This window comes from Crocodylus porosus, unplaced genomic scaffold (genome assembly GCF_001723895.1).
Source record: "Crocodylus porosus isolate Cpor-Errol unplaced genomic scaffold, CroPor_comp1, whole genome shotgun sequence".
In the NCBI taxonomy this organism is placed as follows: Eukaryota; Metazoa; Chordata; order Crocodylia; family Crocodylidae; genus Crocodylus; species Crocodylus porosus.
The window spans coordinates 19,935,602-19,948,629 of NW_017728914.1; the positions used below are offsets into that span (position 1 = coordinate 19,935,602).

Below are 13,028 nucleotides of genomic sequence, written 5' to 3' on the forward strand. Positions count from 1 at the left end.
ACTCTATCAGATCCCCTCTCACCATAGACTGATCTTAGTGATCTATGTATTAGGGCTGTGCGAGGCTTCGGATCTGGAGAAATGTCGGATGCTTCAGCGTCAATCAGTTGCACAAGCACCCATGTCATGAGTTTTGTCTGTCAGCAGCTAGGGGTGCAGGGCCCCAGAACCCCCCTGCACAAATCTCCTCGACAGCTGGCAGGCTTTGTGGCCACAGCAGGGGCCACCATCCTTGCAGCTGTCTCCCCGCTGCGCCTTAACACATACAGGGTCACCCATGTCACGAGTTTTGCTTGTCCACAGCTTGAAGTGTAGTTCCCCCCAAACCCCTGCACTGATCTTCCTGAACCTTGGCAGGCTTCGTGGCTTCACCGGGGCCTATCACCCCTACAATTTTCACCCACCTGTGTTATAACACATAGACGTAACATGAGTTTCGCTTTCAAGAATTTGGGGTACAGTTCCCCCCAAAGCCCCTGCACCGATCTTCTTGAAGCTTGGCAGACTTCATGCTCTCAGTAGGGGCTACCACCCCTGCAAGTTTCATCGAAATCAGGCAAAAAACAACAGAGTTATAGATATCTTGTTGTTTCCCCATTATACCCTGTGGCCAGATCTCTGAGGCAGCTTCGGAGCTGCTTCAGCCAGATGGAAGCAGAAACCCAGTCCGGAGCTCCGGATCAGATCACTGGCATCCAAACTGGCTGGATCAGATCGCAGCCAACTCGCATAGGCCTACTAAGTAGCCTCCAAGCCAGCAGTGCTAGTAATCAGAGACATTTAAGAAAAGAAAATGTATCATTGTATCCCAGAGAGAATTACTTCCCTATAAGTGTCTTGCTATTATATTTAAAACATCTTTTCAATCATGACTACTGCCAGGTATGTTACTCATAAATAAAATAGCTCATAAGCATGCAAAGTCTCACCCTGGGGACAGGAGGAAAGAAAATGTCCATAACTTCTTCATAACTTTTGTATGGGTCTTGGATACCAGGAAATAGCTCAGACAGACAGATCAGGCAAACGCAAAGTGTCACATTTGTATGTGGTAAGAAGTCTTCAGAGACCTGATCTGAGTTGTTTCAAAGTCAGTAACAAAACTGACTTCACCGGAGGAGGCAGAAGGAGGAATGATAAGCTGTTTGTTACCACAACCACATCATCTGTTCGCAAAAGAAGTCGTCCTCCTGGCAAGGCAGTACTGTCTGTACACACAGCTGTGGGTTGGGACTCTGAAACCTAACTTCTACTACAAACAAGCCCGTTGCAAGACCTTTAGCAAGTTGCTAAATCTCTGAACCTAATTTTCCACCCCCTCCTTGTCTGTTTTGCCTAGTTTGGGACCTGCTCTGAGAAGTGTCCATCTCTTGACAAGTATAATGAGATTCTGGATTCATTTTGGATTTAATTAAGGGCCTTGGTACTCAGTGTCTTTACTATTACCTCATCCCCAGACACATCAAAATCCCTGAATATCTTCTCAAGTTCTTCTTTGTTGATATTAAAGAGGAACCTAGTAGCCTGAAACTCCTTAGGACCAATTGTATGTCCTCCATCCATATCCAGCAACTCAAACACAGGCCAAGAGTGACGATAAATGAACTGCTTTTCGAGATGGTTCTGTTTCAGGACACAAAGGGTTAAGAGCAAATAAAGATTTAAAAAAAACTTATATCAAACACAGTTAAAGTCTAGAACAGAAAAACAGAGGTAACCTTCCTACAACACAAACAGAAAAGTACTCAGCGCTTCCTTTCACACACCCTTCTTGTCCTTTGCCTGAAGGTTTCTGTTTGCTCCCCAGGAGTGGGACACTGGTACAGTTATGAAATAATTGTCAGCAGGAAGGCTCACTGGGTAAATTGCATGAAAATGTGCTGAGGGCACTGAATGTCCCATTTTGCTTCACATGGGCAGCACAGCCTCAAGTCCCTCTTGAATGGAAACAGCGTTTACTCAGGCCAGTTGTGTAGCCCCAGATGTGTTTCATCCTCCAAGAAGTCCCTAAGCTCTAACCCCAGGCAGCCTGGCCCACTGAAAGAAAAGCTGGAGCTACAACATATCCCATAGGATTCAAGACTTGTCTGCAGCTCTGCTTTTAAATGAATTCCCTTCCTACAACCTGAATTCTCACTCCACGCTATTTTCTTTCTCGTCAGGTCTGATGGCCAGTAATGAGCTATCAAGGGACAAACAGATTTGACCTACAAAGATGGCTGAAGAAAGATCGTGTCGTCTTCTGCGCAGCACTGACAGGAACAGCAAATGCTGACCCATGAACATGCAATCTGGTTCTATTCCTGCTACCTTTAGGATCGTGCAGATAGCAGCAGGTGACAGCAGCTTATTTTGTGAGCTGAGATGTGTTTGCTGCCAGCAAGCTGCTTCAGGAACGTATCGTAAGAGCTAACTTGTGCAAGGTTCCTCCATCTTCCACCTCTCACTGGAAATGAAGGGCCCACCCAATCAGCTGTGGGGCCACAGCATTTTATGAAAGTGCTGAATAATACAAGCTTCTCTGAAGCCATCGGCTACAGGCTACAGAGAACTGCCTGCTACAGACCTCGTGAGAGAGCAGGATGCACACCAGCATGTAGAACTCGTCAAGGCCAATCTCCCCGGTGGCGTTCCAGTCCAGCAAGTCAAACACCAGCATGATCTGCCTCCTTGTCAGGTCTGTCACATAGTGGAGAAAGTGATAAAACTGCAAATCTGGAAAACAGGGGGATGTGAGGCCCAATCTGTACAAAGTTGTTAGCGATAATGAACAGGGGTTATTTAAAAGCAAAACATCTACAGTTTGAAGGTGCTTATGGTACTACATCAGCAGTGGGCAAAATGCAGCCCGCAGGCCACACGCGGCCTGCCAGGCCATTCGCAGGGCCCCTTCAAATTTAAAAAATTAATATTTATCTGCATGGGCTGCCTGTCATGCAGCCCTCAATGGCTTGCCAAAACTCAATGAGCAGCCCTCCGCCCAAAATAATTGCTCGCCCCTGAACTACATGCTAGTAAACTATGCTTGCACACAAACAGAAATATTCATAATACACACATGTTGCCATCATTGCCAAGAGAGAGACCTCTGCATGTGTTAGTAATTGTATCACTGCAGAAGCCGCTGCTAAAATGATGATTATTAATTTTCCAACAAAATGTTTTTTGACAAGGTAAATGCCTTTTGCAGAAAAACAAAAACCAAAAGAACAATCAGGAAAGAAATGTTTTTGCTGTTCCTTGGTTGTTTTTTTAAATTGCCTTCCCAAAAAACCCAAACAACTGAAAAATTGACAGTTTTCTTTGGGAAAATAATTTTGTGAGTTCTGAAGATACATGTTCAGTGTGACTTCTTGAAAGAGGATCCAGGGATGGGCTGCCAGTAAGAGCCACGTGCCAAAAGAGTCTCAGTCATGCTTTCCTCAGATATGGCCATGGAGCCTTGGGCAAGGACACACAGGAAGAGATACCAGGCCATGGATCTGTTGGCTTTCATAACTGGTTGAAAAGACATAGCCAGCTCTTTAGTTTCACCTTTCCTTTGTCAATCATTTGGGAAGCCTGTGAGATGGTGAATGGCCTCCATTTACATTGATTTCAGGAGGATGCGAGGGCACTCAGAATCGTCTCTACTGTGCCATTCCCTGTGATTTGGGGCTATGGGAGTTGTGTGAGGGAGGGCAGAGTTCAAGATTTTGTATCTTTTACATGGCAACAAATCCCTCCTCTTTTTAATGATTTCTTTTGTGTTCTTTTTATTCCCTTCTGCTCTGTCACCAACATCAGTTAACTCCAGCACAGCTCTTGGAAACAAGGCTCAACAATGCAACAAGGTAAGATTCCTGCCATTGCAAGGGCAGCCTGGGGAACTCCGAGCACTGGTTTTGCTTGTGGGTTGTGATGGAGTGATGGCTTTGCTCTCATTTAAAAGACTTTTAAAAGTCCATGTGATATTTTTCCTTCAAGAAAAGAAAGTGATGAGCCCAGAGTATGAAACCTGAAGTTTCCCCCTTCAGGGGAATTGAATGTTTAGGGTCCTAATTTGTGTCTATTAAACAGATGGGCTCTAATTATGTACTCTGGATCTGAAGTTCCATGTTAGAGGGGTCTAATCTAGGGGTCCATGTTGGCCCCACTGCTAATTACAGTAGTTTCTGGGAAGGCCACGAATTGAGATTAAATTATGTGCAAATACCGCTTTGTTATTTCTTCAGACTTGACTCACTAATCACTGTTTTAAACCATGTTTATTTTACTGCAGTGATATTATACAAGTGTTAGGTGCACGTGGGGACAGAGAGAAGCCAATTCTGCATTCCCCTTCAGTGATCTCACTGAATTTGGCCCAAAGTGTTTTGTGCATATGAGGAGCAAACCATCTGCAGCTGAAATCTGCATGACTCAAACGTGACTTTGTTACCCATCTTCCCACTGAGGGACTGATATATCTATGGTTTAAATGCCAGAGACACAGAAGAGCTATTTAAACAAAAGGACAATGCTGGCACAGAATCAAATGGGTATAAACTACCCATGAATCAATGTAGGCTGGAAATTACAAGAAGATATTTAATCATCAGAGGAGTAAAGTCTTGGAACAACCTTTCAGTAGGATTAGTAGGGGCAAGAAGCTTAATTGGCATTTAAGGCAGAGCTTGGTTAATATATAGAAGGAAAAGCGTCATACATTTATCTTAAACAGGCGACTAAACTCAATGACTCAGGATGTTCTTGTCAGCGTACTTCTTTGACACCTCCTCTATCCCTTTCTCTTGTGTGTTTATATGTAGATTGCAAGCGTCTTAGTACAGAGACGTTCTTTTAACCTCTTTGTACAATGCCAGTGCTATAGATCCCCAAGTCAAAATTGCGGCCTTAGATGTTTCTGAAATAATGGAGCTATACTAATTGCTTAGACTCTCCAAACTTTTTTATTAGCTTTCAGAAATAGGAAAGGAAGCAATTAGAGAAAAAAAATAACATCTCAGGCAAGAGTTAAAAAAGTATTGCAATTACTTTGGATTATCCCACGAGCACTGAATATCATTTCATAATTAGATGTGGTGCTAGTCAAGAATGGATGGAAAGTGCTACAGCAGTCAGGACACAGTGATATATGCCATACCTGAAAGTCATTTGGGATACTGCCAGGACCTCATATTAACCAAGCCAGCCAGTCAATTAGCATTACAGGGTGCTACATTTGTTGTAATATCAGAGGTTCAATATTTATAATGTGTCTGAGGTCTGTTTTCAAATCCTGAATAATATAGCACTGTATGATTCTTTTCTTTAATATGCATATACATCTTTTATTTTAGTGATATCAACATCTAAACTCTGCACAATGTTTTGGAAAGTACTCACCATTCAGGGTGTTCTTCTTATGAACATCTAGCATTTGGAAATATTCTGCCAATGCCCTGGCATTTCTTACTGACAGTAAGCAGTACATTTTATCTAAATGTAGAAACTGCAGAAAACACTCCCGCCTCAGTTTCATATTGGTACTGGCTAAGTCTGTTTATCAGTGAATATTCAGAGCTAACCAAGACAATGACTACATCACAGTAAGAGAATTCCATCCTGGAACCAGAATCTGATTGCTCATCCTCTGACTGCAATGGGGGTTTTTTTTCTGTTTTTGCCCAGAATTTTCATCAGGTATGTGGAGGAAATGGCTCTCTTAATGATTGAGTATTCAGACATAATTCATAAAAAAAAATTATATATGGGAATTAGTCTTTTGTTACATATTTAAAGAAATACATTCACATTTACAAGGTAATGTAGATTTAAAGACCTGTTTTAGCAATAGACTTAATCACGTTACTTCAATGGGATTATTTTAGTTTTAGAGAGACTACTTTATGGGAAAGTAATGCATACACTTAAACATCTTCTTTAGGGCTTTAAACTAAGGGCTTTAAACTAAGATTGCTGGGGGACAGGCAGTCAATAAACAGTTCTAGCCCAGGTCATGCCAATCACAGTAGCAACAGCTTGGGTAGCCCAAGGGAACCCATTCTGACAACAGCCCAAGGAACGGTCATGTCGCATCACACAAGGAAGCCTAGGGCTTCCCATGGCAGACTCAACTGCCTGTACACAAATGCCAGGAGTTTGGGAAACAAGCAAGAGGAACTGGCTCTTCTTTTGTGCAATAAAGATTATGACCTCGTAGGGATAACAGACATGATGGGAGTCCACTTCTGACTGGTCTGTGGGTAAAGAAAGCTATACCCTGATAGGAGAGACCATGTTGGGAAGAGGGGTGGGGGTGTAGCTCTCTACATCAAGGAGCAGTACACATCTCTACAAACTGGATTCACTAACCAAGAAGGGCGCCTTGAGACCCTCTGGGTTAAAATACGGGGAGAGCATGGGGAAGGAGGTATAACAGTAGGAATCTATTACAGACCTCTTAACCAAGAAGAAGAACTAGATCAAGAATTCTGTAGGGCACTGGCTGAGGCTCCAAGCTCCTGATGCATGATTGTCATGGGGGAATTCAACTTCCCTGACATCCTTTGGGAAAAGCACACAGCCAAATCCGACCAGTCGCATAGCCTTCTCACCTGCACTGATGACCTCTACCTAACACAGGAGATCTACAGGCGGACTAGGGGAAAGACACTACTGGATTTGGTTCTAGCCAAAGGGGATGATCTAGTGAGCAATCTGAGGATCGAGGGGAAGCTTGGTGACACCGACCATGAACTGGTCATCTTCTCCATTCAACGCTGGGTGGGCAAATCCCTCAATTAAACAGAAATCCTCACCTTTGAGAAGGCAGACTTTCACAAACTCAGGAAACTGGTCGATCAGGCACTAATCTTGGGAAGGGGAATCCACAAGGAATGGCTATTCTTTAAGAATGCAAACCTAGAAGTGCAAGGGAGGTCCATCCCATCCCACAGGAAATGAAGTCAGCGGGCAGGAAAGCCCCCTTGGCTAAACAGGGAGCTGTTGAACCTCCTGAAACTTAAAAGAGAAGGCTATACCAAATGGAAAATGGGAATCATCACCAAGAAAGACTACTCAACAGTTGCCTGCACATGTAGAAAGCGGTTCAGAAAAGACAAGGCAGAAACTGAACTCAGACTAGCTGCTGGAATCAAGGACAACAAAAATTCCTTCTTTAGATATGTGGGTAGTCAGAAAAAGAACAAAGGCAACATTGGACCCCTGCGAGATAAAATGGGGCAGCTGACTTCTGATGCCCAAGAAAAGGCCAATCTCCTAAATGAATACTTTGCATCAGTTTTCCACCCACCCAAGAGGGTCACACTGTCAGACAGACCGCAAAACTGCCAAGAGTGGGAGATGGGCCCATAATTTAGATTGATCAGGTGAAGGAACACCTTGAAAGGCTAGATGTTCAGAAGTCCGCAGGCCTGGATGGAATGCACCCGAGAGTCTTGAAGGAGCTGGTGGACACCATAGCATGGCCTATGGCAAAAATATTTGAGATCTTGTGGCACTTGGGTGAGGTACCAGAAAACTGGAAAAGAGCCAACATGGTCCCAATCTTCAAAAAAAGAAGGAAGGAAGATCCAAGGAACTACAGGCCAATCAGCCTGACATCAGCAACCTTCTGAATGCCAAGCACCATGGCTTTGTCACTAGAAGGTCTTGCCTGACCAACCTTGTCACCTTCTATGACCAGGTGACGCGTTGCCTCAATAAGGGAGATGAGGTTAATGTTATATACCTGGATTTCAAGAAAACCTTTGACTTAGTCTCCCATGATGTTCTCATGGTTAAGCTGGGGAACTGTGGCCTCAACCCTCTCATGGTCTGATGGCTGAAGAACTGGCTCTGGGGTCGGACCCAACAAGTACTAGTTGATGGGAACAAATCAGTGTGGTGCCAGGTGACAGATGGAGTCCCTCAGGGCTCAGTTCTCAGGCCGGTACTCTTCAACATCTTCATTAATGATCTGGATTCGGGTGTTAGATGTGGACTGGTAAAGTTTGTGGACAACACCAAACTCTGAGGGAAGGCAGTCACACTAGAAAATAGGCTGGGGATACAGACCAACCTGGACACTCTTGCAAGATGAGTGGACCAAAACCTGATAGCATTTAATGTGGAGAAGTGCAGGGTGCTCCACCTTGGGAGGAACAACCAGCATCATACGTATAGGCTCAGCAGTGCTATGCTCGCTAGCACCATGACCAAAAAAGACTTGGGGGGGTCTCGATTAACCACAAGATGAACATGAGCCAAAGATGCAATGCCATGGCTGGTAAAGCTAACCAAACTCTGGCATGCATCCACCGATGCATCTCTAGCAAAACCAGGGACATCATCCTCCTGCTTTACTCGACCTTGGTGAGGCCTCAGCTAGAGTACTGCGTCCAGTTTTGGGGGCCCCAGTTCAGCGGGGGACGTGGATAGGTTTGAGAGAGTCCAGAGGAGAGCCACCTGTATGATCAAGGGCCAAGAGAGCAAGCCTTATGAGGAGAGGCTGAGGGACATGGGACTCTTCAGCCTGGAGAAGAGAAGGCTCACAGGGGACTTGGTGGCAGCCTATAAGTACATAAGGGGGATACATCAGGATCTGGGAAAACAGTTGTTCACCAGAGCTGCCCAAGGAATAACAATGTCCAACAGCCAGAAACTCCTAGAAGGCTGATTTAGATTGAACATAAGGAAAAACTTTTTCACAGTGTAAGTGTCTAGGGCCTGGAACAGACTTTCCCCCAGAGGTGGTGCAAACACCTACTCTGGACTTATTCAAAAGGTTTTTGGATGTTTATCTTGCTGGGATCAGGAGGGCTGAACTCAATGATCTTGTGAGGTCCCTTCTAGCCCCTAATGTCTATGAAATCTATGAAATCTATTATAATAAAAAAATTGTACGACAATAACTGCTGGTATTGTGAAAGTGATGCAACAACCTTAGCGCTGGTTCTGTTTCTTACGAGGAAGGGAAATAACTAGTGCAAGGCACATTTATACCAATATAATTGAGTCCACACTAGGGGTTGCACCTATTGTCCATAGGTGACAGTTATAGAAGTGCAATATCTTTACATAGACACACACTAAATTACAGCGTAATATTTAAGCAGTCTAGCAGAGTGAAGTCAACAGTTTCCCTCCCATAGGATGGAGATCTTGTATAAAAAGCTCGATCCTACACACACCACTGAGTATTGTACATTGACTTTGACTACTGTGAGTAGTTCTATTCACCTCAATGGAACTATTCAGGTCTGTGACTGGTGTCAAGTGCTTGCAGAACCAGGCCAACTATTGTGAGTCTGCAGCAGATTTTCTATGCTTGTTGATAGCATTTTTAAAACTAGAAGAATAATCATGGATTGGTGAGAATGCATGTGCTGATTCAGCTTAGCTTTAGTGAAACTTGTTCCTGGTGCTCAGGGGTTGGGAGCGTTCCTAACCAGCCTCTTGACTGGTGTCACTCTTAGTGTTCAGGCTGCTTGGGTCGGTGTGCTCTCAGAGGCTGTTGCTTGCAACCAGCTTCCCAGAACTTGGGTGTGATGCAGAAAGAAAAATTTAAATTCATATTCAGTGACAAAAGCTCTGACAGTTTGATTGTCTTTTAGGATAATACACTAGCGGGTCTGTATAGCAATCAGCCCGGTTCAGAGAAATGGCACAGACAGTAGTAAGTGATGCATCATGCCCACTGACAACCCCTAAGTCGCTACAAAGGGTGAGTCTCACAACCCCAGATGCCCCTACCCCATTCCAATTCTTATTCCTCTCTTTGTCCAGATGTCCCCTTTTTACTTGTCTCTTTGCCGAGTCTGGATACCTGAAGCCCATTCCTTGCCAATTTCAGCTCCCCCCTACCAACTTCGGGCATCTAGGGCTTATTCCCTGCTGATTTCAGGTATCTGCAGCTCACCCCCTGCTGAGTACAGCTGACTTCTTTCTCTACTTTACTAGTGAGTTCGAAACTTTTTACTCTAAATTTGTTCAGCTACTATTTTTTACAGCATTTTGGCTCACTGAATCTTTTATTAGGTCATCCAGCAGTCAATGAAGCCTGCTACTCTCAAGGTCCTTTGCAACGCCTTTGCAGCTTAACTACAGCCTAGCATGACCAAAACTCCTAAAAAATCCATGACACAAGTGTGTACAGAGGACACATATAACTATGATTGTGTCCTTTGGTTTTCTCCTGCCTTTTTAGCTGGCAAGCCGTTTGGGCTGGGATTGTCTTTGGATATGTATTTGTACAGCTCCTGGCACAACAGGGACTGAGATTAGGGTTGGGATTCCTCATCACTAGTGCAATTATGAATAAAAGTAATTCACAATAAGAATTAACCACGGGGTAAGCACAGTGCACGCAAAAAGGATGCACATATAACAAGTTTAAAATGCTGGAAACAATAGCCCTGATTCTCTTCTTGCTCTAGTATTGCCAAACCCACATGTTGAGTCAAGTCCCAGGAAAAATTAAATTGGCTAAGAAACAAAACAATGTTGGGTCATTTCATTTGCCTTCTGATTTCTAAGGTGCAACTGGGTCACATTTTCAACATTTTTCCTATATTTATCAGGGCTCAGAACTTATCTTTTTTTAAAAATGAAACTCAGATCTGGGAACCAGAGCTTTAAATAATGTATCATATATTGTAAATCTGCCAACAGAACCGCAAGGGTTGGCCGCATCAGTACAAATCCACAACAGCAGCAGTGACGTCCATGTCAAAGAAGCATCACGTTCAATATTGTAGAAAAGAACCATTTCAGGAGACGCAACATAAAAACCAGTTAGGACCAGATGGTCTCTAGCCCAGTGCTGCCTACACTTAAAAGTTTTGCCAACATAGCTATTGTAGTGATCACCAGGTTCAATGAACACGGGCATGCATGCATGAGAAGAACTAGACATGTTTTATCCTGGAGCAGTAGGCAAACCTCTGCAGTCCTTTAGCCTAACTAAGTAGCTCGTAATTACCAACTTCCTCAGTTTCCATCTTAGAGAACATCTTTACATTACAACTTCTGTCACTAGAGTTAAAAAAAACCTGTTTCCCTAACCAGTGTAGCTGTCATGCTAGTATACCTGATTTGGTACAGGCAACTGGTACAAGCCATGCTGTTATACTTGAGGATACAACTGAATATGTTGGGTCTTTGCTGGTGGGGAGTGTTGCTGATCTAACTCTCTACCAGCAAACTCAGTTCTAAGCCCAGGCAAGTTCCCAGGCATATCACTGCAGTATCAAATAATTCCCCTAGATGTCCCTGCTTTATACTGATTTGAAGTTCTCTGTAGGTAATTTAGGATATGCAAACTATTGTGACTTAAGTGATTTGGGTTCCAACCCTTCAAAATCTCCCATTTTCTAAAGATAAAAACAACTCCCAGGTTGTTAATTTCAATTTTAGGTGTGAAAAGTTTCATGACAATTCATCTGGTGGCTTTTGCTGATGCTGAACTTGAGGGAAGAAGTGCTTTTCTCCTGCCAGGAACATTTTAGTTTTTTGGGTTAGAATCAGATATCTATGATTTTATTAAAACTTACAAGCATGACTCAATCATGCAAGCACTGCACATGCGAGTGACCCTACTGTGTTCAACTGGATCAGTCATCTGTGTAATGCTTAAGTGCATGACTGGATCTTAGTATGTAGCCACGAATGAAAACAAATAAACTTTGACTTGTGTGAAACCTTTGTAGGGCTACATTTTATTATTCATATTTCGCACAGGCTGTGTGTTGATAAAGAAGTCAAAAATAGAGAATTAGGAGAGCCAAGTGCCGTTCTCAGCAACACTTTCCACTGGGGCCAACCTATTTAAACTACTTTGTGATTTAAACTACTTTGTGACTTAATCTATGTATCTGTAAAATGGGATATATGTTCAGGCTTCATAGATATGGTGTCATTAATGTTTGTAAATGCTTGGATGGATGAATGGTGTGATCTGGAAGCAAAGTATCATAGTGATTTCTTACCGTAATAGCAAATGTACCTTCTAAAAAGAGACATGTTCCAGCATAAATCAGTGTACATTTTAAATATATATAATTTGTATGCAAAGCCAAATTAGCCCAAACTAATTCCAAATCCAAGAGTGCAGAACCATAAGTGGCCCTACTACTGGCAATCGTCCTCCACCCGCACCTGGGACTTCAGATGTTGCCAACACCTTTGGCAGCATCCTGCTTGCAGGCCCACGCCTGGAGGCCTGGGGTTCGAGTTTTGCTTGCTTTTAGCCAGAAGGCCCCGGGGCAAGCAAGGGAGGAGACTCCCGTTTCCAGAAACTGGGCCACACCTCGGCGGGTACTGAACCACGCCAGAAGGGCAGTTCTCCTGCAAAGCGGTTCAGGAAAACTGCCTTCTGGGACACAAGTCCGTGGTATTTCCCTTGCCGGGTTAAGAGGCCACCACGCGTGATCGGAGCATAAATCAATCATCTGCATCTGCATCTGCATCACTCTAAGCGCCGGAGGGGCCTGCTGAAGTCAGGCCAGCCCTTGCAGGAGCTGGCCCGCTGGAGAGGTGGCTGGTGAGCAAGCACCTCTCTCCAGCGGGTGCGTCGCTGCAGCCACCTGCGTCCGAGCGGGACCGCGCCCCGCCCCGCCCCGCCCCGCCCAGCAGCCCACCCAGGGCAGGACGTCCCGCGCCCGCTGGGGGGCGGGGCTCCTGGAAGGAGGCCCCGCCCCAGTGGAACGCGGAGGCGGGGCGGGGCCGGCGGAACGTTCCGGGCAGCCAATGGGTGGGCGGCGCCGGCAGGTGGAGCGGCTCGGGCTCCATGTGCTCGGCGCTGTCCCCGCGGGACGCTCACCGCCGCCCATGCCCATGGCGTTCGCCAATTTCCGCCGCATGCTGCGGCTCTCCACCTTCGAGAAGCGGCGCTCCAAGGAGTACGAGCACGTCCGCCGCGACCTGGACCCCAGCGACGTGTGGGAGATCCTGGGCGAGCTGGGCGACGGCGCCTTCGGCAAGGTCTACAAGGTGCGCGGGCGGCACGCGGCCCCGCTCCCCCAGCGCTGCCGGCCGGGCAGCGGGGACGGGGCTCGCTCCGGGAG

The 13,028-nt window shown here is 45.1% G+C and overlaps 2 protein-coding genes across 2 annotated transcripts in view; one reads left to right on the plus strand and one right to left on the minus strand.

The window, feature by feature from the left end:
- The window catches only part of EFCAB9 (EF-hand calcium binding domain 9), a 6,079-nt gene extending 561 nt beyond the window's left edge, over nt 1-5,518 (minus strand). Inside the window, exons 1-3 of the mRNA XM_019535381.1 lie at nt 5,368-5,518; nt 2,567-2,715; nt 1,447-1,623 (exon numbers count right to left, since the gene is read on the minus strand). Coding sequence (XP_019390926.1) covers nt 1,447-1,623; nt 2,567-2,715; nt 5,368-5,503 — 462 coding nt within the window. The 5' untranslated portion in view covers nt 5,504-5,518. The remainder of the gene's footprint in view (nt 1-1,446; nt 1,624-2,566; nt 2,716-5,367) is intronic.
- A 7,206-nt stretch (nt 5,519-12,724) lies between these two features.
- Nucleotides 12,725-13,028, plus strand: part of STK10 (serine/threonine kinase 10) — a 77,797-nt gene continuing 77,493 nt past the window's right edge. Inside the window, exon 1 of the mRNA XM_019534944.1 lies at nt 12,725-12,954. Coding sequence (XP_019390489.1) covers nt 12,793-12,954 — 162 coding nt within the window. The 5' untranslated portion in view covers nt 12,725-12,792. The remainder of the gene's footprint in view (nt 12,955-13,028) is intronic.